The sequence below is a fragment of the Rhododendron vialii genome, chromosome 3a (genome assembly GCF_030253575.1).
Source record: "Rhododendron vialii isolate Sample 1 chromosome 3a, ASM3025357v1".
NCBI lineage: Eukaryota > Viridiplantae > Streptophyta > Magnoliopsida > Ericales > Ericaceae > Rhododendron > Rhododendron vialii.
In genome coordinates this window covers 24,374,359-24,398,880 of record NC_080559.1, presented here as the reverse complement: position 1 = coordinate 24,398,880, position 24,522 = coordinate 24,374,359, and the positions used below count along the sequence as shown (strand labels likewise).

Genomic DNA, 24,522 nt, shown 5'->3' with positions numbered 1-24,522 from the left:
ATACAGTGTTGCCGCCCATGAGACTTTCATCACACACGGTTCCTAAGTAATAAAAGAAAGAAGAATTCATCTTCTTTCGCTTTTGATTTGATTACCTTCCTCACGTAACTATAAGACCGAATCCATTTGATTTCTAAAAAGGATTACTAATTCTTAACTTTTCGGGGAATCCTTCATCAGTGGTTGTGAATGATTGATTTTTTCAATCTTTTCGACCTTCCCTAGAAGCAACTCCATAACTAGAATTCTTATTTCAAATTATAAGCCAAAATGGTGCATGATTTTTGTTCTAAGATGACATTTTCACGAAAAGTCACATCATTCTACTAAAGTTTCGTATAAACTTTGTGTTCAACAGCGCATACATTGAAAACATTAACGAGATAAGAGTTATTTCCAAGGGCAGAAGTACACCCACTGTTGGTTGGGCTGTAGCCCAGGTCCACTTTAGAAAACCCCCCAAAAAAATCATAAATACCTAGTTTTTACTAGTATCGGAGTCAGGATTTTGATCTGAAAGGGGCCGGCTTAATATAAATATTTTTTATTGGAACGTATACTTGTGTTTGCTTTCTAACACATTAAATTTGTACATGGAAATAATTTTAGCCTAATGTAGTTAAAATATACCAATCATTTTGCTTTTTTTCTTTAAGCTATTTCAATAGTCACGTGTTTATTTTTTATTTATGAAAAAAATTGAGAAATAAGAATGTAAAATAACCAGATTTTTACAAAATCAAACCAAAATTATTAAGATTATAAGTACCTATACATAAATAATTATCAATAATATTCAAAATCAAATGTATAAAAAAATATAATTTAAAACTCTGGGTCGGGGCCCCAACATAGCTCCATGCACCCCTAGTTTTTATAAACTCTAAAATATCTAGCTCTGGAAACTCTAGAATTTTTGTAAAAATTAGTCACATATGTAATTTTAGAATTATCTCAAAGTTTATCTGTTTTCCATGAAGTAATATAAATAGGATACGTTCTAGCCATTTTGTTCCAAGCCCAAAAAAAAAGAATTGAGTTCAAATATAATACAAATACTCGCTTGCCCATAAAAAAGAATAGAGTTCAAATGTAATACAAATACTCTTTTTTCCCTACTTTGTCTTTAGTATTTTCCCTCTTTCAAAAATCTTGCACATATTTTAAGATACGCAATATGTATCCGATATGATATTTATACAATTAAAATAAATTGCGCACCAAAATTGTTTTTGAATTAGCCCAGAATAAAATTAATTCCTGATTTCACCCTTGGTTTTTTTGTCGTGACGCATAACCTCGATTGAGTTGCACTTAATTCAATGGTTTACATAGTTCATTTTACTCACAAATGGTCATCATATCTACCAATACATGGCAGTATTTTGTCCATGCTTTTTAAATTTGTCTATAGCTATTAGCTATCTCAGTGTAAAGTATCATTTTTTGCAGCGTAATGTTTATAGGATTCTCTGTTACTTTGCAAGCACAACTCACGTGAGTTGCACTTCGAGAAAGTACATTCACATGCAACTATGTCAAATGGAAACAAAATAATTTAAAGCATAAAGTAGATAAGTGCCTCTGTTTTATATCAAAATATCAAAACACACACGCATAAATATACAGAGAGAGAGAGAGAGAGACCGTTCTTGTGCGCAAGTAATACTATACTTTTACTCGAAAGGGGTATATCGAGGAGGAAACAAGATAATTAAGCTCAGAAACTTACTCGATCTAAAAAGAGAGTAACACAAACATTCTGTTGGATGTAAACACACCTAAACATGGATTACAATTTCACCTTACGAATTTCATCAAGATATCCATTAAAGTCCTCCACCGTATATACCTTAATATCAAACTTCGACTTCATCCACGTGCAATTCGGAGTAAAAATATAATCTTGTCGCGGTATCATGCAAAAAATGCTTCAGACGATAATATAGGAGGCTGGACACATGCTGAGTGTCATTTATGTTAATCAGCTTTAATTTGTGATTTGATAAGGGCTGGTATATATATTTAATCCTTATATTTGATTAATAATAAAATCCTCTTTACATCTGATTAATAAAATCCTTGTACTATATTATGAATCCGGAAAGAGGAGAAAAAATACAACACAAGCAGGTAATTATCAATGCTCAAGACAAAAAGTTTTTCAACTAAAGGAGATTCGAAGAGATGTCACTCTCACAACACAAGAAGACATTCTCCTAATCTCTCTCTGAATGAAAGAGGTCACTCTCCATTGGCTTCTACTATATATTATTTTTTCTATGGCCATAGGCATGTAGTAGCAACGGGTTGCTCTGTTCCGATTTCTTAGAAAATAAACTTTTAAAAAATAAAGCAATTTCAAGCTTAAAAATCATGTATTTACGCAAATAATTTTTCTACAAATATAGATTTTATTTGATAGATTTCATTGAGAATTTTTAAATGGTGCAAAAAAATTGAAAAAATATTTTTTATTTTCATTACATTTAAGCTTGAAATTGCCTTCTTTATAAAAATGAAGGTTTAAAAAGAAAACGGAACGGCACCTTAGTAACTTTATGATTACAATAGCAGACTGTTGGAGTATATAAATAATAAAGTTGCTCCTCTCTTTAATAGCTTAAGTTTTTAGATGAGTTTGTAGTTAACAATCTAATATGGTATTAGAGCATACAGTAAATTCTGGGTTCAAAACTCACAGCCTATCTAATGATTAAAATTTACATGTGTTTAACCCGCTTCTAGAGAAGAGTCTAGCTACACATGAGGAGACATGTTGAAAATATAAATAATAAAGTTATCTTTCTCTCTACTAGCTTGAGCTTTTAGATGAATTAGTGATTAGATACATGTAGGCCAATGAAGCTAGCTTTGATGTACTTGAACCTGAAACTCTCCCATTACCACTTAGGCCCCTTTACATGCCAACGGTGAAAGGCCCGCTCGCGGGCGCCAGTTCTTTCCATTGGTTGTGATACATAGAAATATATATAGAATTCCAAGACACAAACCCTCCAAAAAACCCTTTCATGTCATGATGAGCAACCCTGTCGCAGAGAGTCCGGCCAACTACTCTGTGCGTACAAAGAAGCCATGCCCTTTGGAGCTTGGACAGCTATATGCATTTGTCGTCTTTCTCTCTGAGCGAAATTATTTCCATGCAGCACTAGAGCATTGTTAGAAATCAAACAGTAATCCAAAGGATCGTAGACCCTATCTAGTGTCACAGTCATCAGTACACTCTCATTCCTGATCATTTTGGATGGAAGCTTGATATAATTGGGTGAGGATCATGCCTCTGCCAAATTCAAGTAATGTCCTATATGGCCTGTTATTTTCTGATGGCCGGAGATTTTGATTATATATCAAGATTTTTTGAGCAGTTACTATGTGTTTCACATAAAAGTATATATAAACCATGCACAGTTCTGAAAGCTAATTCTTAGGTTGAAGTAATTAATGGCTAAGAACTCTTGAGACCACCCCGTGTGTAATTAAATGTGTGAAACAGCTATAGGAAGAGTGGTCTTAGGAATTAGTCTGAGCTAAGCAGAAGTAGTTGGCCTAGGATGCTTAATTAAGCAGAAGAGTGGTCTTAGGAATGCGACCGTTCCGTTTCTTCAATGAACCCTACAATGGCCTTTTTCAAGCCCATCTCCAATACGATGCGGTGAGATATGAGGTAGGCAATACAAAGGGGATGTCCAATTGATAATCTCCTCGATCATTATTAGTTTAGTGAGATTATTGATCATCATTTGAGATTATGCATCTCCTTACTACCATGGTACAACCACTCAAAACAAACAGGGCATAATGGTTTCTAATATATACGCACTGTCAATCTAGCAGGAATGTCACTTTTTCTACCTTACAAGCTAGCGTCATACCCATACTATGCACAAAAGCAAGAAATAAATTTTATTATATTATTGTAACCCTCATTTTCATGGTGTAACACAAATGAAAAAGTTTTAAAGAGAGAATGTTTCAGCATGAAAAGGAGTTTGAAAGCTTTTTTCTTACTCCCTCCGTCCCTAAATAAGTGTCCAGCGCGCAAAACTAAGCTTTTCAAAACATGCATATTTTTTATTCAAAAAATTAATTTTTTTTTACAATCTAATAGAACTCATTGCTATCTATTGATTTGTGAAAAAAAAATTAATTTTTTTAACAAAACAAATGTATTTTTTTGAAGGCCTAGTTTTGCACACTGGACGCTTATTTAGGGACGGATGGAGTAATTTTTATGTTTAACTTTGGAATTTGCATAGTGTAGGGGAAAAAGGAAGAATATAGATTTTATTAGGAAAATGTCACATAGGATAGAGAATTAAGGAGAGACATTGATTTTACTTTTAGAAACTATATTTGCTTAGTATATGGTATAGATGTTTACGCAAAGGGTGTACAATTTTACTGTACTTATTTTTTGGGCAAAATTCATTTTGATCCCTTGTAGTTTGGGTCATTTGCAGATACAATCCCTATGGTTCAAAAATGTGCAATAACACCCCTGTGGTTTGTGAAGTGTGCACATAACACTCAATTTCGTCCATAATAACGTCAAGTGTGACGGACGCTTACCCTCATATTTTTTCTTGATTCTTCTTCTTCTTTGAATCTAACCAATCCATCTCATGTACTAAAAATTAGATATGAACCAATGATAATGTAGAGTTTGACAAGTACAATATCCATACCAAAAATCAAGTCGATCAAAAATTGAAAACCTCATGGATGAATCGAATTTTTCATGAAGAAAATTTTCAAATTTAAATTTTTCATTCATCTTAACAAGAATTAGATCACTGAGTTATTAATATCTGATCAAATTGATTTTTTATAGACATGCTCTATCATATAATTGATACATTATGTACGGCTTGGATTAGATTTGGTTAGATTCGAGAGACGTGTGAGATATACCTCCGTTAAAATAGACGAAATTGCGTGTTTTTATGTGCGCACTTCACAAATTAAATCACAGAGGTGTTATTGCACACTTTTGAACCATGGGGGGTGTATCCACACATGACCCAAACCACATGGGGTCAAAATGGAATTTGCCCTTATTTTTTTCTCTCATTGTTGGTTCTGTGGTTGTCCCTTCAAGACTCAGAACAATCTAAATTTTATATCGGCATACAAAAAAATTCAGTCCAAATTTTTTACTCCAATCTGTCCATGGCCGTTACTAAAAATTTCGTGGTGGTTATTGCATGATAGCTTACCAGGAAATCCAAATAATCTTCCAAAATAGCAACATTTTGGTGCAGGCACTACCGTGCGTGCCATTGAAGTGGCAGAAATTTTTTAGCGTGCCTAGCTACTGCCCGGTACTGATTGTGACAAATGGAGGGCTTCCGTCGGTCACGGGGTCGGTTACAACGGTTGAACACTATTCGAAATCATGAAATCAATCAAATCAAATATATGAGAAAATTACATACTAGCTAGCTAGTATGTGTTGTTTGTGTCGTCTCTGGAGAATTCCATAATATAAGACACTGATTGTCCTTGTTCTTCACATGCAAATCCACAGATAAAAACAACATAGCTTTAGAATGTGTTTTCGGGCCATACGTACCGTAACGTACGTCTATTCCTTGGTTTACGAAATGAAAGGTAGTTAGGCATGTATGTATTGTTTGGTTAAATTTGGATGGATGTCCTGCTTTGAGTTGCAAGTTCTATCATCCTGCAACAGAAGATCAAATGCTTTAAGCTTTGTGGGTTGGTAATGGAGTGTTTCTGCATTTCGAAAATCGATTCTCGATCTCCAAGGTTTTTTCCTTTTTCGCAATTGAAAAAGGGCGGGCTGCTTGTCAAGGGAAAATAAAAATGGGCGGGGTGGATTGAACTAGCGTAGCGACCCCAATCAACTGGGGATCCACCCGAGTACTTCTCGAAGTTAGGAGTCATAGCTGACCTGAGAAGGAAATGTTGATCCGTCACCACCTTGCGGCTCACGGGCTAGCTCCGTCACTAAGACCTAGTACTGCAGAGTTGCGTTCTTGTTTTGTCTAATGCGCGAGAATAATGGCACACATACTGGAATGACGTACTAGTGCATGTGATAGAGTATATTGATTGGCTACCTGATTCTTTGTGTTCTTTTACCAATATCTGGTGGTATACAAGCAGTAGAGGTGTCAAACGGGCCGGGTCGGCACGAGCACGACACGTTTGAAGGAGGCACGGCACGGCACGGGCACGGATTAATCCTGGCACGGCACGGGAACAGAACAGTCTTAGTAGGCACGCGGCACGGAATTGAGCGGGAACGACACGGGCACGGCACGGAAGTTGGCCTGGCACGGCACGGCACGACACGACACGGTCTTAGATGGGCACGGCATGGGCACAACACGGAAGTGGGATGGGGCACGAGTCACGACACGGCACGACACGGTTCTAGCCAGGCACGGCACGGCACGGGCACGCGGCACGCGGCACGGTATGGGCACACAAGTGAGGGAGAATGACACGGGCATGGCACGGAAGTTGGCCTGGCACGGCACGACACAGCCTTAGACGGGCACGGCACAGGCACGACACGGAAGTGGGATGGGGCACGAGTCACGACACGGCATGACACGATTCTAGCCAGGCACGGCACGGGCAAGACACGAGGCATGGAAAAACCAAAAAAAAAAAATGTTATTAAATAAACAAGGGATTTCAGATTATAATTTACTTTATTTTTGTGTATTTTTTGATAATCCAATAATTTATTAATCTTTTCATTTTATTAAAGTAAATAAGTTTTTAAAATATTTTATATGATTAAGAAAGTTTTGCTCAAAATTCAAACATGATAATATAGCAATTACTACACATATACTGATATACATTGCGTTTTATCTAATAAAGATTTTTTTCAAAAAATACATAGAAAATAAATAAGAAAAAAAAACTAATTTTAAAAAAAAATTGATTTTAAAAAAATAATCTCTATGGGATTCAAACCCAAGTCTTTGCGGACTTGCCACACATTTCAAGCCACTAAGCCAACAATCTTTTTATGCTTATAATTAGAACAAGTAATATATATTATATAATTTTTATTTTATAAAAACGGGCTTCTTGTACGCTAGCCATACGATTACGACACAAGTATGACGATCCATACTGTTCATGATGTTGTTCTTGGTGTTTTAATCACTCTCGCAAATTTTTGGGTCTATCGGGTTTTGGAAGCCCTTTCATCGGGACGTAGATTCATTACTAGAAAGTTTTTGTTATATGCGATCAAGAATATAACGATAACCAATTTACTTTATTTTTTGCACGAATGATATAATCACTCCCACATAAAAGGTAGACGGTTCCGATTTTCAAAAAATAGTTGGGGCGGCCCTCGAATGATGTATTATAGGACTTTAATGCATTTAGAAGCACCGAATGTGTTCCGATCACGTAGTTTCCGACATTCGATTATCACCTATTTAGGGGAGAATGATAAATTTGATAAGATCTTAAATCGTAACAGTTTAGATCGAACATTCGAAAAAATGAGTCTGTAGTTACCTTTCAAATCTATACATCGAACTTAACTGGTTATAAACTAATGTATTCCATTATAGTCTAATGTACGCTAGCTACACGATTGCGACACAACTATGACGATCCATACCGTTCATTTTGTTGTTCTTGGTGTTTTAATCACTCTCGATTGAGGTGGCGGCCTAGCCCTTCCAGTCTATTAGCTGTTTATTTGATTGCATTGCATGTGCGTTAATTTTTTGCACTATAAGAAACATGTCCTTGGACTGGGAGGCAACTGAAAATTGAAATTGCTGATATATTCACTTGTCGTGGACTGCAATACTGGCGTGCCTTGATGAGAATCTTTTTGTTGTCCATTTAAACAACTATGAATTCTACAAATGAAGTTGGGAGATGCCTGAATATCTAGCAAGAAAGGGATTAAATTGGTGTTGGATTCTTGACAACATAAGCCCTCCCCAGTGAGCTCCTCCTAGATTATAGTTTTATGAATAGATAGCTCTGTTCTATGCTACTGTATCTTGTTTAGTTGTAATGTCAACTTCAAATAGAGTCGTGTCTAGAATCTGGTGTAAATAAGCTATCGATAAATAGTTTTCTTTTTGTTTTTCAAAAAATAAATGGTTCTTCTATGTATACTGTATAGATTGTTGCTTGTTACTATATTTACGACCTTAGAAGTGAGTTTTCTTGGCATGCATATTTCTCCCACACGAGGAGGACGAGGAGATACCAACTGGGCTACGGTCCATTGCCAACAACGTTAGTTACTAATGTTAATTTTGAATATAACATTTGTGAGAGCATGTGTTTTCTAGGGGGATGCACCTTGCACGTAGGACATTGGATAATCATTACTTATTATGATTGAAATATTGAATACTACGATATACAAACTTAAGAACATTAGAGGCACCGACGCACCGGGCACCGGAATATGTCTTTTGGGAAGATTTTTTTTAGACAAAAATCGGTTACCGGTTGGTGATGTGTATACGAAAATTGATGGCACAACATGACACGGCACGACACAAGATTAAGGGCCGGTATGACACGACACATGATTAAGGGCCGGCACGGCACGACACGAACCGACAAAAAAGCACGGCCCGACCCGACCCGACAACAAAAAAGCACGGCACGACACAACCCGAAAAAAAAGGGCACGGCACGACACGACAAAAAAAGGCACAACACGACACAACCCGACAAAAAAGGTACGGCACGACACGACCCGACAAAAAAAGGCACGGCACGACGCGGCACGATTAATTAATCGGGCACGGCACGACACGATTTTATAAAGGCACGGCCCGACACGGCCCAACAAAGCAAAATGGCCCACCACGGCACGACACGGGCACGGTACGACACGGCACGCCATGGCACGATGAAGTAAACGGGCACAGTACTGCACGACACGAAGCACGGTTGACACGAAAAAAAATGGCACGGCACGGCACGACAGGCACGTTTGACACCTCTGACAAGCACTAGTACTCCAATTTGCAGTGTCAATTTTACAGAGTTTTACTAATGGTTTGGCTGAACCATAGTAATTATTTAATTTGGGATGCGAAGTTATCGAAAGTCACAACAACTACTTCGTCATAGCTAGGTGTACGTATTCGAAAATCTGATAGCGCCAAGAGATGCATCTAACTAGTTTAATTGGGGCACTAGTGGCTCTGTTCCGCTAATTTTGTAAGTACTTATTTTTCGTTTTACGAGATATCATTTTTTTATAATACATTACCTTTCATTTAAAAAATAAAAACTTATTTCTCTTAGCGGAACGGGGCTTGAAATTTTATCCGCCTCAAAACACTGATTATAAAAAATAAGTTTCATCATTTTGAAAATCGTAATATAGGACAGTAAGTACCCACCAACCTTAACCTATATTGTCGAAGACTCGAAGTCTAATATTAAGGTGGTGTTTGATAAAAGTGAAAACTAAAGTTAAAAGCTGAAAAATTAAGTACTGAAAACTGAATGCTAAAATTTTTAAATCGAGAAGTTGTTTGATAAAATATTATAAGTTGAATTTTATTGAATTTTAAAGCAAAGGGTTGATAATATAAAGAAGTGGTGAGGGTGGTGATGGTGATAACGGTAGCGAGTGGGGATAGTGTCGTGGTGGTGAAGATGTGGGTCAGGAGCACTACAAGAAAAAATATATTCGGTAACGAAAAAAATAGTGATGAAATTTTATTTCGTCACTAAATGATCGGCAACGAAAAAATAAATTCGTCACTGTTTTAACAACTTCCGCGATGGAAAATATATTTTCGTCACCAAAGGTACCATTTGGTAACGAAGTAAATTTTTCGTCACCGAAAGCGTAAATAAGGAGACCAAATTATTTTCCGTCGCCAAAGATAACCATTTGTGACAAAAAAAATATTTCATCCCCAAATAGAGACATTTCACTCATTCCCCATATACGTACCGTGAGACGATCCTATGAGGGTGATCCTTGTGTTGACCAATGTTTATAAGAGCTGGTATATTTTGCCATTAGAAGCCGTTTGAACTGTGGGATGATCTAGCTGGGGCTCCCACTATTTGCCACCAGAGGGTTGTACTTTTTAAACAGCCTATCTCTGTTTTCAATCCACCATTTTTCTGCATCTTTGCTAAACCTTTTTTTGTTGTTGAATCAGGGGAATAGAAACATGTTCCTTATACTGGAATGATATGTCGCGGTAGTAAAGAGTCAATGCGGGCACGTTTGCTAACCCGGACGAGAAGGGGAGGATTAAGGTTAATGGAACATGGGGACCGGCACGTTCCTCTTTGTTTGTAGTCTCGTGTTAGTCACTCACGATATAAGAGAAGGGATTGGATAACTTCGGACTATTAATTTTATGAAATAGTGCTCCAAATGGGAACTAACTAATACCGCACAGGTCCGTCCCTGTCGAATTAGATTCCCTCATCATTCAACGGTCAATAATAATTCATAATTACGTTATGAGATTAAATTCTTTCCACCGGCGGTGGAAAATTTCACTTTTCCATCACCACATTTTTCGGTCCTACCGTGTGTTTATTGTTGATCTGAACCGATTATTTTGTAGACCCCACATAGTAGTGTATCCATGCAAAAAATAAACTTGATCGGACATCGACAAGAGTATCAAAAATTGAATTTTGCTTTGTAAAATAGATAGTTTATCTATATTATTATTGATAGAAATCAAATTGTCCATTTTATAAACCAAAATTCAAATTTTGATATATCTATCGACTTCTGATCAATCTGATTTTTTGCATGGCAATACTATATTACGGGTCATAAAATATGAACGGTTCACATCACAACAATAAACACTCGGTGGAACCAATAATAGGCAGTGGTGGAAAAATAGAATTTTACACCGGCGGTGGATAAAATTTATTATCTTACATTATCCCATCCTAACCAAACAAAGTACAACTTTATAATGGTATACATAATCCAATCTGTTATCATATGGATCACACAATGTCTCCTCTACCCTCAACCTTAATCCCATCCAGGGCCGGCCCTGGGGGAGGCCCACCAGGCGGTCACCTTGGGCCTCCCCGTTTTGGCTCAATTATAGGGCCCCGAAAACTTGGAATATATTATATATTTTGTATGTGAGATATTTTACAAATGGGCAAAGGTAGCACGGTTGTAAGTTTCTTGCTCTTTAATCACAAGGTCATGAGTTCAATTCCAGCGCTTTTGATTTTTTGGTGAAAGTTGAACAAAAAAACTGCCTTAAAACTGCTGCTATCAAGACTTGAACTCAAGTCCTAAAGGTGGAGAAACATCTACCAACGGCTAAGCGCTTTTGATTTTTTGGTGAAAGTTGAACAAAAAAACTGCCTTAAAACTGCTGCTATCAAGACTTGAACTCAAGTCCTAAAGGTGGAGAAACATCTTCCAACGGCTAAGCCACTGAGCCATGGGGCAATTTTGTTTCTCAAATTGAACAGATAATACATATAGCAAAAAATGAGGGGCCCCATTTTCTAATCCCACCTAGGGCCTCGAAATTGTTAGGGCCGGGCCTGATCCCATCTTACCCTAAACCTTCCCGCAATTAGTCTGGAAATCACACGTGCCGTGCATGTACTTAATTTGACCCTTACTATCGCGACGTATCACATGCACCACATGCACTTTGTCGACTCTTCTTACCACGGCGTTTCATTCTGGTACGAGGGACAAAATTAGGAACGTATTACACCCCATGAAAAAAGTAATTACTCAAGACATCATTTAAAGTTTGCTGGATAGGTCTTAATCTCGAAGATTAAGATAATCAAGAGGGCGAATGCATGCCGAATGGTCATGAGTCATACGTTTTAGAAGGTTTCTAAGTACTAATCCTTTTCATAGACGTGATCCCAGAATAGGACATCCAAATAGATATTCTCAGGTGCCGGTTTCTTATATCCTTGGTTAACAGCGTGATTGGTTCCGGTTATGTTAATATATAGACTTGTCTGAAGTTTTTTTCCATTGATCGAGTAGTCTTAACTTGGAAGAAAAATGTACACACACGCGAAAACATAAGGATACAGATCTTAAAAATATATATATATACTTATCAGAGGGAGATAGTAATTAATTAACCCAATTGAATTGACTGTTCAATTTTTATTTTTCCAAAACAAAGTGTGTTCTAAGTTGTAGTTATCGATCTTCAATCTTCGGTCGATGTAATCTTATACACAAATATGTTACTTTACCAATTAATTTAAACTCGAGAGAGCTGGCAATGTTCTCAACTTTTTCCTGAAGTTCAGGTGATATCTCCAATTTTAGCGAATCTTGACACCTAGTATTCAGGTAGGTTGTTCGATAAAGCATTTTACGCATGTTAAGCTTTAATTAACACCAAAGATAAAAATATATATATCTTTAATTAATACCAATTACTATGAGTTCCTGACATGAGAAAAAATAATACTAATTTGTTCTTGTTTTTTGTTTCTGTTTTTCTTTTGACTTTTCGCACCAAATAATGATTTGGCTGGGTTTTCGAATTTTCCCGCTTTTTTCCAATGGGAGATTTTGCAACCAATTTTCAATTCTAACCTATTTGTTCTTCTTTTGATTGAGGTTATTTTTCTCAATCCCCTGTTCGTCAATGGCTGCCCCTAGGCACACTGGAAATTCAGAAGAGGCTATTGAAGAATCCGACGGAATAACCTCCTACTTCAGGGGTTTCAGCCCTCTGTCGCCTCAATATCTCATTGGGTCATGGTTGACAACGCCCCCTCAGGCACCGCCGGTTTTCCATCCTGGGACCAATATCTCATTGAAGAATTGGGAAGACATGTTGAGTTTCGCCAACATAGAGAGATCGATTCAGCTACGGTAGGAATTTCCCAACCAATTATTTTTAGATCTAAAATCTTGTTTCTTCTTTTGATTGCTGTTATTTTTCTCAATCCCCTGTGTTAGAGCACTTGCACATTAACTGAGATTTTATAATTATTAAATCAAATAACATGTAGCATGAATTAAACAAAGCATGCGTATAGAGTAATCGGCAGAGCAATTTAAAATTGAGAGCATAAACTAATAGCTAAATATTGAGGAAAAGAGTAAAAGAAAAGCTGGCCTGAGATACAATCGGGAGGCGTGATGCACTGTCTTAAAGCCACTAGTCCTCCCCTATGTGAAGGTGTTAACGGATTATAGTGACTCCAAGATTCAACTCGAAATGCTCTCAAACTTCCTCTTCCAATGGTCACGTCCACTAGGAGGATATGAACAAAGCCACGAACCGGAGTTGCCCAAATATAATAAGTATAAAAGTAATATTTTGTAGTAGAGAGTTTTTGAAAAGAAAGGTTGGAAAGATGTAAGCTGAGAGTAAGAGAGAGTGGTCTGTGATGAGTTTCTTGGATGTATTGGATGTCGAGACAAAATGGTGCTTATATAAGATTTTGGAGAATACCCCAACGGGCAAAACCATTATTATAATTATGGGTATTAAAGCCATATAGAATGATTTGTTTGCCTTAAATTTGTTGACCAAATTAATCTGCTTCTCTAGGAAGCCGTTGTGTCACAGAGTTAAGAGGGAATTTAACAGCTTTAATTCCTCAAACAAGGAGTTACAAAATCTTGTGCTATCAATTCCATTGCAATCATTTTCTTACCTGAAAATAGTAAATTCATATGATCAGTTTTGAAACTTACAAACATAATTATATTTCAACATTTCCCCACAAGTTTCAAAACTTTGATTGGAAGAAAAATAAAATATTTTGGGCAACATTATACTGTGTAATAGATGTAGGTGTCTTCCGGACTTGAACCTCATTTAGTGTTAATAGTTTTCCTCTGAAGGATCATAGTGAACTAGGTTTTGAACTAGACCCTTTGAATCAGAGTTCAACATATCACACACACAGTACCGGTATTGGACTTTCGTTCACGGGTTAGTGCTATTGATGGTCATGCACTAGATCTTGATTCTCATGGGAATTTCTATAGGCTAGCCCAAGCCTCATAGTCACGGCCTCACGACAACTCCCACTTAGGTGAATCCTCCAAGGGTACAGTGACGGAATGTACCTTGCAGGAGATTTCCCGCCTCGGACTCATTCAGGGATAACCCTTCCTAACCAGTCACATATCACAGCACAACTGCCATAGGAATGAGCAGGAGAATTTGATATTGTCTCCTTTCTTTTAGAAAGTGCTGGATCCAAGTCACGCAATATGGATTGTTTTTACCCATTGAATCTCCTTCATGGGATCTCCAGTCACAGAGATTGGGTTACCTTTGGTCAGCTGATCAGCAACATTGAGCTCAGATTTCACATATTGTAATGAGATAATATTTTTGTTAAGCAAGCTTCTCACAGATTTAAATCTAACATGCATATGTCTATTCATTTTCTTATTCAAATGAGACTGTCGCACAGATTCAATTACAGCCTTGCTATCACAATGTATAGAAAATGCAGTAATGGGTTTATTTACTAAAGGAATATCAGTCAAGAGATTCTTAATCCATTCAGCCTCAATACTTGTTGTGTCTAATGCTATCAATTCAACTTCCATAGTACTTCTAGATATGATAGTTTGCTTTTTAGATGCCCAAGATATGGCAGCCCCTCCTAGTAAGAAAACATAACCTGTAGTAGACTTAATATCTTGGTTGTCGGTGATCCAATTTGCGTCACTATAGCCTTCTACTACAGCTGGAAACCCTCTATAGGTCAAGGAGTAATCCAAAGTCCCTCTAAGATACTTAAAGACTCTTTCTAAAGCAATCCAATGTTCTACACTAGGATTGTGAGTATATCTACTAAGTCTTCCCACAGCATAAGCTATATCTGGCCTAGACTTATTAGTAATGTAAAGTAGGGACCCTATGAGTTGAGAATACTTCAATTGAGAAACAGGTTCACCATTATTTTTCTTCAACTGTACACTAGGATCATAAGGTGTAGACACCGGATTGCAATCGTAGTAATTAAATTTTTCCAACATCTTTTCTATAGTATTGGATTGACTAAGTGTGATACCTTGGGACGTTCTTTCTAGTTTCATTCCTAATATCACATAAGCCTCTCCCAAATCCTTCATATCAAACTTCATAGACAAATAAGACTTAGTATCTTCTACTATTTCCAAATTTGTCCCAAAAATCAGTATATCGTCCGCATATAAGCAAAGAATCACAATACCCATTTCTGTCTCTTTGCAGTATAAACATTTATCACGCTCATTAAACCTAAAACTATGATCTAAAATTACCTTATCAAATTTCTCATGCCATTGCTTAGGAGCTTGTTTTAGACCATATAAAGACTTTACCAATTTACAAACCTTTTGTTCTTGACCCTTGACAGTAAAACCCTTGGGTTGCTCCATATAAATCTCCTCATTTAAATCTCCATTCAAAAAAGCAGTCTTGACATCCATTTGGTGTATCACTAGGTTATGAATAGATGCTAAGGCTACTAGAGTTCTAATAGTGGTAATGCTAGATACAAGAGAGTATGTAGCAAAATAATCAATCCCTTTCTTTTGAGTAAATCCTTTAGCTACTAGTCTAGCCTTATACTTGTCAATACTTCCATCGGGTTTTAGCTTTTTCTTAAAAATCCACTTACATCATATGGCTTTGTTTCCAGGCGGCAATTCAACTATTTCCCAAGTATGATTCTGCATAATTGATTCAACCTCACTATTGACGGCCTCTTTCCAAAATGGTGCATCTATAGAAGACATGGCTTCCTTAAATGTTGTCGGCTCACCTTCTAAGAGAAACGTATTGAACCCATCTCCAAAATTCTTTTCTTTTCTAGGTCTTTTGCTCCTCCTAAGTTCCATTTGAGATTCTATCTGACTACCTTGAACTATACTAGAACTAGAAAATGAGTTATCACTAGTTGATGGAATTTCACTTACTGGCTTCGGAATTCTAGTCTTATATGGAAAGATATGTTCAAAAAATGTGGCATCTCTAGACTCAATTATTGAATTATTAGAAATTTCACTAACCTCGGAGTTGGTTACTAGAAATCCGTAGGCACTACTATTATGAGCATATCCTAAGAAAATAGAATCTACAGTCTTAGGGCCTATCTTTTTCCTTTTAGGATTAGGAATGCACACTTTAGCTAAACACCGCCACACTCTCAAGAAACTAAGATTGGGAGTTCTTTTCTTCCAAATTTCATTAGGGGTTTTGTCATTATCCTTCACGATTATCCTATTTAAAATAAAACATGCATGAAGTATAGCTTCCCCCCAAAAACTCTTAGGTAATCCAGAACTTAACAACATTGCATTTACCATATCCATAAGGGTTCTATTTTTCCTTTCGGCTACTCCATTAGACTGGGGTGAGTAAGACAGTGTCACTTCATGTACTATTCCACACTCTTCACAAAAAGTAGTAAGTTCTCCTAGAGTATATTCTCCTCCTCTATCAGACCTAAGAACCTTTATTTTTCTTTCTATCTGATTTTCTACCTCTGCCTTGTAAACTTTGAACTTGCTAAAGAACTCATCTTTGGTTTGAATAAGATACACAAAACAATACCTCGAACAACCATCAATAAAAGTTACAAAATATTTATTTCCGGCTCTTGCAGGTGGCTTAGCTGAGTCACACACATCGCTATGGACTAACTCTAGAAGTTGAGTATTTCTCTCTACACTCTTATGTGGTTTTCTTGTTTGTTTGGCTTGCACACATATCTCGCACTTTTGCTTAAAACCCAATCTTGACCTGGGAACAAGATTCAAATCCATCATCCTTTTCATTTTTTTTAAGCTTACATGTCCTAACCGTCCATGCCACACATCACAAGATTCAATATTCAAACGTGAGGAGAGATTTTATTGACTTCAAAAATAACATTCAATTTGAATAAACCATCAGTAACATAACCTTTTCCAATGAAGACATCATTCATTGTTATAACAACTTGACTAGACTCCAAAACAACTTTATAACCTTGTTGAACTAAACTAGACCCACTAACTAGATTCCTTCTAACTTCCGGAACATGCCACACTTCTCTAAGAACCAAAGTTTTCCCTGATGTCATGTTCAATTCCACATCTCCAATCCCATGAACTCGTGCGGTTGAATTATTTCCTAGAGTCACACATCCTCCACTTGATTCCTGATAGGTTTTAAAAAATCGGCGATCAAAACAAACATGCACATTAACACCCGAATCTAACCACCCATCCTCATTTTGGTAAGTAAAATTCACAAAGGAAGAAGTATACCTAAAAAATGGTTCGGCTTTATTCTCTTCTAGCACATTCACTTGATCTCTTGGATTCCTTGATTTTTGCATTGGCTCAGTCTTTTTGTAGTAGCAGTCTCTAGCAAAATGGTTGGTCCTTCCACACACGAAACAAGCATTGCCTCCTTCCCTTTTATTCTTGGGTTTATCTCTAGGTTAATGGTTTTGGTTTTGGTTTTGGTTTTGGTTTTGGCTTTGGTGTTGGTCCCTATTTTGGTTGAACCTATTTGGTTTGAAATTTCCTCCCTTAGGCCTGAGATTGTTTCTTCGGTGAGAATTATGGGACCTGTGGTGGTGGTTATTTCTATTATGATAGGAGTGATTATTATTCCTATTATGGGTGTCAACAATATTGACTCGGGGTGTTCTCTCTTCTGGTTTAGCAACCAAAACAGCCCTATGCTTTTCTTCCACTCTAAGGGTGTTTATGGTTTGTGTCATAGTAAGTTCTCCTTGTTTGTGTCTAAGGGACAGAGCAAAATCCGACCAGGAAGGTGGTAGTTTATCAATTAGACACGACACTTTGAAGTCTTCGCTAAACGTGGTTCCACTCTTTTTAGCACCCTTCAAAAGTTCTTTAAACTCATGGATTTGATCACCTATGGATTTTCCATCTATCATTTTGTAGTTGTTAAACGAAGACGCGGCGAACCTAATAACTCCGGCATCATCTAACCCATATTCAGCCTCAAGTAGATCCCAAAGTTCTTTTGCTTTTTCAGTGGTAGTTAAATAGACATCATAAAGATGGTCCGAAAGGACACTAAGAATTCTATGGTAGCAGTGGTACTCTATTTGTTCCTTAGTCATCCATGAACCTTGGGAAGACTCACTGTCATCTATTGCAGAATATAACCCCAACACGGTAAGCCAATAACGCACTTGAGTTTGCCATCTCTTAAAATGTTCACCGCTAAATTTCTCGAGCTTAACAGCGTTGGCTTCATCTATTTTCGCCATTTCAGTTTTGATCCCTTATGTCCTACAAGTAATCTGTTGCACACAAAACTGGTATTATATATGATTGGAACTCAATCTAATTTAGAAACAAAACAGGAAGCTTACTTTCGAATACTGTTTTGTATTATAAAGAGATAGTGGCTTTAACTGTTAGAGCACTTGCACATTAACTGAGATTTTATAATTATTAAATCAAATAACATGTAGCATGAATAAAACAAAGCATGCGTATAGAGTAATCGGCAGAGCAATTTAAAATTGAGAGCATAAACTAACAGCTAAATATTGAGGAAAAGAGTAAAAGGAAAGCTGGCCTAAGATACAATCGGGAGGCACGATGCATTGTCTTAAAGCCACTAATCCTCTCCTACGTGAAGGTGTTGATGGATTATAGTGACTCCAAGATTCAACCCGAAATGCTCTCAAACTTTCTCTTCCAATGGTCACGTCCACTAGAAGGATATGAACAAAGCCACGAACCGGAGTTGCCCAAATATAACAAGTATAAAAGTAGTATTTTGTAGTAGAGAGTTTTTGAAAAGAAAGGTTGGAAAAGATGTAAGCTGAGAGTAAGAAAGAGTTGTCTGTGATGAGTTTCTTGGATGTATTGGATGTGGAGACAAAATGGTGCTTATATAAGATTTTGGAGAATACCCCAACGGGCAAAACCATTATTATAATTATGGGTATTAAAGCCATATAGAATCATTTGTTTGCCTTAAATTTGTTAACCAAATTAATCTGTTTCTCTAGGAAGCCGTTGTGTCACAGAGTTAAGAGGGAATTTGACAGTTTTAATTCCTCAAACAAGGAGTTAGAAAATCTTGTGCTATCAATTCCATTGCAATCATTTTCTTACCTGAAAATAGTAAATTCATATGATCAATTTTGAAACTTACAAACATAATTATATTTCAACACCCTGTTTGTCGATGGCTGCCCCTTGGTACAGTGGAAACTCGGAAGAGGCTATTGAAGAAGCCGAGGAGATGACCTCCTGCTTGTGGGGTTCCGATCATCCGTCTGCCCAATATCTCATTGGGTCATGGTTGACGACTCCCCCTCTGTCGCCCTTCATGTGGAGTTTCGATCCTCCCTCTCCCCAATATCCCATCGGGTCATGGTCGACAACTCCCCCTCAGTCGCCCGGCTTGTGCGGTTTTGATCCCCCGTCGCCCCAATATCCCATTGGGTCTCGGTCGACAACTTCCCCTCAGTCACCCTACTTGTGGATTTTCGATCCTCCGTTGCCCCAATATTCCATTAGGTCATGGTCCACAACTTCTCCTAACTCGCCCTGCTTGTGGGCTTTCGATCCCCCGTCGCCCCGATATCCCATTGGTTCTCGGTCGACAACTTCCCTTCAGTCACCCTATTTGTGGGTTTTCGATCCCCCATCACCCCAATATCCCATTCGATCATGGTCAACAACTTCTCCTGAGTCACCCTGCTTGTTGTGGGGTTTCGATCCCTCGTCGCCCCAATTTCTCACTGGGTGGCAGTCAACAACTCCCCCTCAGTCGCCTCCAGTTTTCCTTCCCTGGTCCGGTTTTCGGCCTTGGAGCAACGCATTGAGTTTTGCCAACAGAGAGAGATCGATGCAGCTGCAACAGCAGCTACTTGAGGAATGGAGCGATGTGTTCAACTGTGCCGCAGCAGGAGGGATACCGCAACTGCAGCAACTTCAGTACTGGATTGTTGGATTTTGTCGACAAAGGTACGACTACCATGATAAACTGGTGGGAGCAGGGAAGCCGAGGACCCCGCGGCGAATGGGTGGCCAAAACCCGTGTACGGCCGAAGCGACTGAAGAAGCGGAAGAAGGTGAAGCGGCCATGCATCGGCGGCACCTTCAACACCGCCGAGGAGGTCGCATCGCGTGATGGAGAGAAATTCAGGATGAAGGGAGAGAAGGCTCGGCTCAATTTCCCCAAACTCTTTCTGAAAATAGCGGACCCACGCTTGTCCGATGGGGACTCGGAGTTGACTCAGCAGCTACTTCAGGAATGGAGGAACAATGCGTTTGATTTTGAGGCAATAGGGATATTTGAGCTACTTCAGTACTGGAGCTATGCGTTGAATTTCGGCGTAAAAGGTTTACTAATGACGCTGAACGGGTTGCGATCCATAATGAACTCTCAGGGACACGGCGGTGAATGTGTGGTCAAAATTCGTCTACGGCGAAGTCGGCACGGCAACGGTGGTCTAGATGTAATCAAGTTGAAGGGAGAGAAGACTCGGCTCAATTTCCCGAAACTCTTCCTAAGTACACGCGAAAAGGGTGAAGGCATAATAAAGAACCCAGGAATTAAAATTGAAATTCCTTTTGAGGATATCTTACAATGTAAGGAAATGAGGCTAAGGGATGCTGCGACGAGCCTCAACGGTACGTAAATAATACTGTACTACAAGAAATCAAAAGTTGATACTTGATCAGGTTGCTTCTACAAGGGGTTTTATGAAACATGTCCTCGAGGGATTATACATGGATGCTGATTTTGGCGCTCCACTTTTAACGTGAAGTTACTAATAACTTCATGTATAAAGTGGAGCGTCTGTGTATAAAAGTGAAGTCCGAAAATCAATTTCTGAGATTAGAAAATAAAATGAATGAAGAATTGTGAATTGAATATGTGAATGGTAATATGCTCTAATTGCAGAACTTAAATATATGTTGAAATACTAAATCTTCATAATGGAGATATGGACTTGAGCTGCTCACGTCGAAAATGCTGAGCTTTTTTGGTTCGTCTTTTTGCAGTCAGCCCATCTACATTGACGCGTGTCTAGCGGGAGTACGGTATCCACAGATGGCCAGCTCGCATCGAAAACAATCCTATCAATCAATCTGGCTCCAACGAATCTCCCGCAGTTGTTGATCAAGAGCGAATCCCACTAGTGAATATTGATACGTTTCTGCCTTCTAATCAGGTCTCGGCTGCTGTTCAAATGAATATTGCGACTATAAAGGCAAGATACGGAAACGGTATAACAATCAAGTTTCAGTTGTCCTTGCCATGGAAAATGGTAGAGCTAGAGCAACAAGTGAAAAAAAAGGCTGGAACTTATCGCATCAAGTACAAAGATGAGGAGAATGAGTTAATTTTAATAGCTTGCGATAATGATTTAAAAGATTGTATATCCAGTTCTGGACGGATGAGCACCAGCTCAATTTTGGTATTTCTGGAGCCAAAGTAGCTGATGAATTACTTATCAAAAAAAAAAGTAGCTGATGAATTTCGCATTGACCAACTTTTTTCTTGGTGCATCATCAAAATATAGATCTTGGTAATTAAGCATCTATGGAACCCCTCTTCCTCTTTTACGGTAAAAGTGTTTGGTTATATATACAGCCGATCTATTTAGACTCAGAAATTTGTTATTGGCTTATTTTTGTCTTTATTTAAAAAAAAGTAAGTTTCGATCGTAATTTTTTACTTTTTAAATTTCTTTCGTCATGACGAAGCAATAATCTCCCAAAAAAATTGACGAAAAACTAACAAATATGAAAAAAATTTGAATAAAGATAAAAAATAAACCAAGTAGCTTATTTAGCCGAACGGCCCCTAAGTTTTTAGAGTCTCTTTAGCCACTAAGTCACTCCCTTCGGGTTATGCAATATTAACATCAACTAATGCCACCCTTCACAAATTATTAAAGAGAGAAAGAGAGAGATTGACTTTGTCAAAGAACTTCCTTCCTACAATATTGAATTATTTTGCAGGGACCGATTGCCGCTGTACCGTTTGTGTACAAACGGCTGCGTGGGTTCACTTCGGAGCTCTACACAAAATATTCGAGCAGTTTAATAGTTTTAAATAAATTTTGTGAGTGATTCTTCAAAAAATTAGTTCAATCGAATAATTATAAGTACTCAATTCATTAATCTAAAGTTTCAACCAATTTTCTTTTCGAACTCGAAAGTTATATAAAATTGGAAGATTTGGATCAAGTACTTACAGTGATTCAATAAATAGAGCTAATTTTTTTCAAGGTGACTTGAAAAATTATTTTAAAATTATTAATTAACTCAAATCATTTACATAGAATTCCGAGATGAGTCCTCCAGATCATATGTATACTATATCCGTACATGGGCCATCGGTACTCGTACTCGATCTCCCCTACATTGCCCTCAACCACGTGTACGTGCCTGTGTGTCAAAAGGATGACGTGTAAAAAAAAGTAAAGGGCACAACCAAGATGCTAAAGCAACCAACGTTGGCTGCACCGACTGGGAACTGACCGCCACGCGGAGCAATTTCGGGTTCCGCACTAATGATACAAGTCGTTTAATAATTTTTTTTAAGAAATCGCGTGGCACTAGTGAAAAATCAGCTTACTTCAATATGTGTTAGTGCTCGATTTATTCTACCATTTTTTCATTCATATTTCAGGATCCGGTAATTTGAATGAAAAATGAAAAGATTGGATCAAGCGCATAAAAATATATCGAATTGAGTTGATTTTTTCACGAGGTGCACTCTGTTTTGGTTTTTTAAATTATTGAACGATTCGGATCATCCGTGCGAGACCCGGAGTGAGCCCCGCACGGCAGTCGGTTCCCGATCGGTGTAGCGAACGTCAGTGGCCATAGACGGGTTGGGGGCACAATAGAATGAGAGGCGGCCAATCTAAGGGGCACAATAAACCGACCAAAATCAGTTAGAGACTTTCCTTTTCCTTGCACTCCAAGGTGTACAAGCCTACAAGGATTTGGAAACTTGTTATCGTCCCTATAAAACAATGAAGTGCTTTGTTAAATTTCATAGATTTAACAGAGTATGCCGATGTCTTCTGTTTTTTTGCGTCTCTAGTTTGTTTGTTTTAAGATTCTGTTTGGTTGGAGTTGTACGACAAGTCAAGAACTTTGACGATGGAACACTCGGAAGTTCAGATCCGGGACGTATGGCTGAGTAATTTCAGGAATGAGATGGCTAGGGTTGACAGTAGGTTGGGAACGTACAACATGATAGCTTTCGATGTCGAGTTTCCTGGTTTCCTGCGCAATACCCCACGGGAAGCATCCGAAGAAGCCCGATACGGAGATTTGAAGTTTAATGTCGACAGGCTGAAACCGATCCAGTTTGGTCTCACCGTGTTCAATAACGACGGTAGGATTGGCGGATCATGGCAGTTCAATTTCAACGATTTCGATGTCACCAAGGACTTGCAAGTAGGAGCTTCGATTCGGTTACTGAGAAGTAACGGAATTAATCTCGAAAAAAACAGACTCGAAGGGGTTGATAGCCGTGTCTTTGCAGCTCGGTTGAAGGAGATCTTGGCTAACCACGGAGTAATCAAGTGGGTTACCTTCCACGGTTTGTACGATTTGGGATACTTCATGAAGATGTTGACTCAGACTTACACGCCGGATTCTGTAGTGGAGTTTGCTAAGAAAGCGGGTGAGGTTTTGGGTAGTGTCTACGACGTCAAGTTCATGGCCAAATACTGCAACGGGTTAATGGACGGTCTACTCGGGCTGGAAAAATTGTCGAAAATCTTGATGGTGGAGCGGGTGGGAACGGCTCACCAGGCTGGTTCAGATAGTTTATTGACTGCTGGTGTTTTTTTGAAGATGGTTAAGGTTTATGGGTTGGTAAGGCAAGCGTTCGAAGGGTTTCTGTTTGGGATCGGTCCCAAGATTGAGAATAAGGTTAATGTACTCGTTGTTTTCAATTCGCCAAGTTACTATTACCCGTGTTTCAAATCGCACAACTATGCAGCTGTACCTATGGGACATGGAGCATCAAGTTGTTATATGATTCCCCGTCGCATCAGGTTGCCACGGCCGCTGTTCTTACCACGGCCACTGTTCTTACCAGTACTGCCTGTTGTTATATGATTCCCCGTCACATCAAGTTGCCTTGCCTTGGGACGTTTCAGCCGCTGTTCTTCAATGCAGTGCTGCTCTCTCTCTCCCTCTCTCTCTCTTTGATCATGTGCCCCGTTTCGTGGTATGGTTTGATCCAAAAAACGCATATTAACATATTAGATGTCAGGGGTTCTTTCCACTCTGTAAAAAAGGGTACGCTAAGAGGCCTTTGGCCCGACGCGGTGTACGTAGATGACAGGGTTCTTATGTTTCTTGAACTTCATGTTTTTGGAATAAAGCTCTCTGTTTAGTTGTTTAGAATCCGGGTCAAATAATTCATAGTTGTACCGTTATTTAAAAAAACAAAAAACAAAAATGATATCTGTTGATTGGGAGACCAAGATAAAAACATCCCTAATTGAGGGTGTCTATCCTGTTTGGTAGGTTACTCCTTAGAATCT

At 38.3% G+C, this 24,522-nt stretch overlaps 3 protein-coding genes across 4 annotated transcripts; 2 read left to right on the top strand and 1 right to left on the bottom strand.

The window, feature by feature from the left end:
• Positions 1–12,533: 12,533 nt before the first annotated feature.
• Positions 12,534–21,348, top strand: LOC131320375 (uncharacterized). Of its 2 annotated transcripts, XR_009198207.1 has the most exons (3): positions 12,534–12,874; positions 19,199–20,632; positions 21,008–21,348. XR_009198207.1 is itself a non-coding variant. In XM_058351071.1 (2 exons), the coding sequence occupies exons 1-2, from the start codon at positions 12,645–12,647 to the stop codon at positions 20,127–20,129; spliced, it is 1,161 nt and encodes a 386-aa protein (XP_058207054.1). In that variant the 5' UTR covers positions 12,534–12,644; the 3' UTR covers positions 20,130–20,728. The 2 variants fall into 2 exon arrangements, 1 of the variants encoding a protein (XP_058207054.1); XM_058351071.1 differs by lacking the exon at positions 21,008–21,348 and having other exon boundaries at positions 19,199–20,728.
• LOC131320376 (uncharacterized) lies at positions 16,129–19,019 on the bottom strand. The gene is made up of 2 exons (XM_058351072.1): positions 17,267–19,019; positions 16,129–17,157 (listed from the first exon to the last, which is right to left on the bottom strand). Exon 1 carries the CDS (start codon positions 18,244–18,246, stop codon positions 17,443–17,445), a length of 804 nt encoding a protein of 267 aa, XP_058207055.1. The 5' UTR covers positions 18,247–19,019; the 3' UTR covers positions 16,129–17,157; positions 17,267–17,442.
• A 1,544-nt stretch (positions 21,349–22,892) lies between the features above and the next one.
• On the top strand, positions 22,893–24,377 carry LOC131319414 (putative CCR4-associated factor 1 homolog 8). Its single transcript, XM_058349644.1, has one exon. The coding sequence runs from the start codon at positions 23,123–23,125 to the stop codon at positions 24,089–24,091; it is 969 nt and encodes a 322-aa protein (XP_058205627.1). The 5' UTR covers positions 22,893–23,122; the 3' UTR covers positions 24,092–24,377.
• The last annotated feature ends 145 nt before the right edge of the window (positions 24,378–24,522 follow it).